At 35.0% G+C, this 4775-nt stretch overlaps 1 protein-coding gene across 1 annotated transcript; it reads right to left on the bottom strand.

The window, feature by feature from the left end:
- Window positions 1–554: 554 nt before the first annotated feature.
- Window positions 555–2295, bottom strand: LOC123224206 (dnaJ homolog subfamily B member 13). The gene is made up of 3 exons (XM_044647803.1): window positions 1966–2295; window positions 1464–1879; window positions 555–1280 (listed from the first exon to the last, which is right to left on the bottom strand). Exons 1-3 carry the CDS (start codon window positions 2128–2130, stop codon window positions 842–844), a joined length of 1020 nt encoding a protein of 339 aa, XP_044503738.1. The 5' UTR covers window positions 2131–2295; the 3' UTR covers window positions 555–841.
- Window positions 2296–4775: the final 2480 nt, after the last annotated feature.

Raw genomic sequence — 4775 nt, 5'->3', positions numbered from 1 at the left:
CTTGGAAGCTGCGAATGCTCTAAAGAAGCAAACGTGGGCAGAGGCACAACTTGATAAAATGAAATTTCCAGCATAAACGGGGAACAAGACACAACAGAATCTTGCAAATTCTTCAGTGGAGGGTAGGCAAAGCCCTTTTATTGTTACTGATGACAGAAATAATGAGTCGTCCATGGACCTTTACCATTAAGCAAGAACAGTTATCTGATATGCAGAATAACCATAATCACATTTTGCAACCGAAGGGTATTTGCAGAGGCAAGATTACACCATTGGTGTCTATAATCTCCAATATCAGCAAGGGAATATGCAGATGCAAGATTACACTATTGCAAACTGATGACCTTCAATACTTTCGACAAAATAATTAATTTTTTAAAAAAATGTGGCTCATTGTGATGGAAAACCGACAATGGACCATGGAAGAGAAATAGGACAAATGTAGCATCGTGAAATTCGAATCTTTGTTCAATGCAGAATGCGTGTGATTTTTTGCAGAGCGATAGACAACCCGTCCAGAGCACCTTCACTTGATAGTATAACACAAAAATGAATGATTTTAACTCACTTGCGACATGTCGTCTGATTATCGCAAAGGAAACTGTCTATACTTGTTTACCATCGCTAACCCTTCACACTCTCAGACTTACAAAAATTGTTTTAAAAAGAACACTCAAAATATCCCTAAAATACAAATTAAATTTTTTATTTCTAAATCATAATGCAAGAAATTAACACCCCATTATTACCATCATGTTTTTGAAAAATATATGGAATGTGTATATATACTTAAAAAAAAAATGCTCGACCATCCAGTATTACTTGCCCATATCAACCAATCTCAAGGACCCAAGAGTTTCCTGATTCCAGCTTTCTGCTCAGCAGTCAACCTTGTGGGGAACTTGATATTGAATTTGATTCTCAAATTTCCTCTCTTTGATGGATCTTTTTGAAGTGGCATCCCTTCCCTTTGTACAATCTCCTCGTATGTAGGATGAATGACAGTATTGATAGGAATGGTTAAATTCCTGCCATCCAGGGTCGTCAGACAGACTGTGTAGCCTGTCAAGGCTTCTGCTAAAGATATCTTCTGTGTAACAATCAAATCATTTCCGTCTCTGGTGAACACGCTGTGAGGTTTCTCGTCGATGATAAACACAAGATCCGCAGGTATGACATTTGGTTGTTCATTTCCTTTCTCAGGGAAGGTGATCTTTGTCCCTTTCTTCCATCCCGGCTTCACATCAATAATCAATATTTCTTCCACCTGCGTTGTTTTACTGCAACCAACACAAATAAAAAAGAGGTTAAACGAAAACTTCAATTGATTCATCATCAAGATACACTAGTAATAAATTAACAAGAAGCCAGACGCACAAATAATTCAATGCTTTATAAACCAAAGTAAAGCAAAACTTTGGAATTTGAAACAAAAATAAACAGAGAAATGAATAGCAACATACCCACTTATATCAGCAATCTCTCTGGAGATCTTCATCTTCTTAGTAGTCCCTTTATAGAGATCTTCTAGGCTACAAGGCAACCTGTTCTCAATTGGTGGAGCTTTCCGGGGCCCACCACCCATCGATCCTCCCCCTTCACCGAAGGAACCAAACATCTCGTCAGGAAACATCCCGCTCGAAAACCTTGACCCTCTCATCCCACCAGCACTGCCAAATGGGCTTGAAAAACCAAAAAACTCCCGAAATACATCATCCGGGCTTCGAGGGTTAAAATGAAACGTCGTCGATCCGTTTCCGGTTGAGAAATACGTTGCTCCGCCACCAGGACCGCCGGCATCTGGCGGTGGTACCTGGCCCTTAAGGCCGTCCTCACCGTACTGATCATATACGGCTCTTTTTTGTGGATCACTCAGAACCTAAAAGATCAAACAAATGAAAAAGAATCAATAAATTTTCAATAATTTGGCAAATAAAACTTTATTCAATTTGTATAAATACATACCTCATAGGCTTCAGAGATTTGTTTAAACTTAGACTCTGCTTCTTTCTTGTTATTCGGGTTCTTATCAGGGTGCCACTTCATGGCGAGTTTTCTATAAGCTTTCTTCAAGTCATCATCTTTAGCATTCCTATCAACTTGCAATATTTTGTAGTAATCTACACCCATAGTCTCCCTCTCTTCTTCTCTCTTTCGCTTATTCAGTTTCGGTATTTTTCTTCTTCTTCTTCTTCTTCTTCTTCTCTCTTCTGGCTCTGCCTTCAACTTTTGAATGGTCTCAAATTGTGTTTGCAGTGGTGGCGGCGGTGTAGTTAAGGAATCGATGATGTGTGAGATCAGCATTTTCTAAGTGTCCGTTTAGATGATTTTAGACTAGTCTGGAATGTTCTAGAAATCGCCTTCCTGCTGTGCATTCTATTATTACGTGTCACAGCCAGTTCCGCGACAGTTGGATTTTTTTAACTTGAAAATTTTATCTGAATAATACAATATTTTATTCTAAAATAAAATTATGTAAATAAATAAATTTTATAAATTAGTGTAATAATTCATATTTAATTGATATAATTATTTATTTATTATCCCATTTCTAAATCTTTTAATGAGATGCTATTATTTTATATATATTCATATGTTTCCTAAGTTTTTGGTTTCATAATTAAACTGTAAAGCTTAAAGACCAATTAAATTTGATATTATCATATATTTTAAAATATTCTTTATACCCTAGGCTGATTTGACTGCTAAAAACAACACTATTATATAGGCACAATGAATATGTTCCAGCTGTTTTTAATACACTTCTATACTGTTTCACTTCGTAACAAACTCAGTTAAATCGATCATTAATAACATTAAAATTATGAAAAAACCTTTAAAATTATTATAAACAACTCAATCAATATTGTTCATTTTGAATTTCAGATTTTCACGATTTTTAAAATAAGTTGTTCGAGTTTAGGATTTCAGGCCTCTACTTGTATACAAGTTCAGTAGACAATACAAAAATGATATAAGATTTTAGGTCACAACACACACCCCTCATCTCTATCGTGCTGATAACGTGTTATAAACAGTTCGATCGATATTATCCGCTTTAGGTTTTAGACCCTCATGACTTTTAAAATGCGTTGTTTGAGTTAAGAGCTTCAGACCACTGCTTATATACAAGTTCAATAAACAGTACAGAAACAATATAAGCTTCAGATCACAACAAAAATAATATTATCTTTCTAATAAAAAATACAAACAGGATATAATATTATATAATTATTATTATTTTATTTATAATTTAAATAACTTAAATATATAATAATATATTAATATTTATTACACAAATTCGTTGTCATTTCATAGTTATTAACACCGAACAGCCATCAACATCCTGCCAACACTACAGCCAGCTCGACTAGACGTGGTAGTAAATGATGTTGGCTTGTAAGCTTACATAATTTTGGCACATATTGATTTCGGCACAACTCACAAATTTGTAAATTTTGTCAAGGCTCACAAAGGTTTGTGGGGTGAAATTTTAAAAAATTTACAAAAATTAAATTTTGACAAGTTAACCTACCAAAAGCCCCATGTAAGTATGACACACCATATTATGGATCGTATTCCAAGTACTTAAATTTTGTTGGTTAGCATGACTTCTTATAATCTTTTTTTTTTTTTTTTTACAGGCATTAACTTGTGACACAGAGGATCATGTTGATTTTAACACTGTCAATCTGACGTAATTTATTGTAAGTTTTACCTTGACAACACCATTTTTCTTAATATACGTATGAAATTCTTTCACTCAATTCAAATCTTTCAATTAAGATAGTGGAAAAACCAATTTGTGACACATAAAGTCATGTCAAATTCAACACTGCCAATTCGACACAATCTGTTGTAAGTTTTACTCTAGCAGCACCATTATGTATGAAAATTTTTCCACATATTTAAATCCTTCAATTGAGATCATGAAGAAATCGATCCAATCATCATCATCTCATTCGGTTCAACCCACTGTAATTCTATTTCTCAAAAAGTCATCTGGTTTCTCATGAGAATTCACTCCTACAATAATGCAAAGATACAAATTTTGAGTTTCTTGATTTCCTCCCCAAATCTAACTCAAGCATGAGACAATTTTTATATGACACACACCAAGCACTAAGGCTAGTAAAGGAAGGTTGTGATAACTCTCGAATACAATAATTGAATCTGTAACTAATGTATCAGATAAGTTAAAGTTTTACAAATATAATAAAAATTCGAACTAAAACATTTTTCATGAAAGTTCTATTTGATTAGGTTGGTAGGTTTCTAATTTTAGGTATTCTTATTGATGGGAACTGTCAACAGCTCTTGACCGGGGCACGTGCTCGTGTGCAGGAGCGGCCTCGTGACAGGAACATATGCAATTACACAAACAAATGAAAATATACTGCATGTGAAACGTCTAACGTTACTAATCAATTAACAAGGAATTTGATTAAAGAACCATCTCAGTATTTTCACGGGAAGCTTCATGTGATACCCTTAGGCGAATCCTACATCGACAAAGCACAGGAGAGATGCTGGGTCTGTCTATGTATCTCATATTGGTTAGTGGTGGGAGAGTTTGATTGGTTAAATAATCTGTGAGCTCCTTAACTGTCAAAACATGTTTTGGGTTGCAAAGCCCATAAGCAAACTCATGATGGACTGTGTGTTCAAAGTGGACAATATCTTGACAATGAGCCGGGTTATTAGACCAGAGATGTTACAAATGGTATCAGAGCAGCTCTGCGTGTCCTCTTGAACGATGGTGGGGTCAACCTCAG

Source organism: Mangifera indica, chromosome 8 (assembly GCF_011075055.1).
Source record: "Mangifera indica cultivar Alphonso chromosome 8, CATAS_Mindica_2.1, whole genome shotgun sequence".
NCBI lineage: Eukaryota > Viridiplantae > Streptophyta > Magnoliopsida > Sapindales > Anacardiaceae > Mangifera > Mangifera indica.
This window is presented reverse-complemented; position numbering and strand designations above follow the sequence as displayed.

Excerpts from the sequence above, each read along its gene's own strand:
- LOC123224206 (XM_044647803.1), bottom strand. The coding sequence starts at position 2,130 with ATGGGTGTAGATTACTACAAAATATTGCAAGTTGATAGGAATGCTAAA. Across the intron at positions 1,880-1,965 it reads AAATCTCTGAAGCCTATGAG|GTTCTGAGTGATCCACAAAA; the intron begins GTATGTATTTAT and ends TTGATCTTTTAG. Across the intron at positions 1,281-1,463 it reads GAGATTGCTGATATAAGTGG|TAAAACAACGCAGGTGGAAG; the intron begins GTATGTTGCTAT and ends TGTTGGTTGCAG.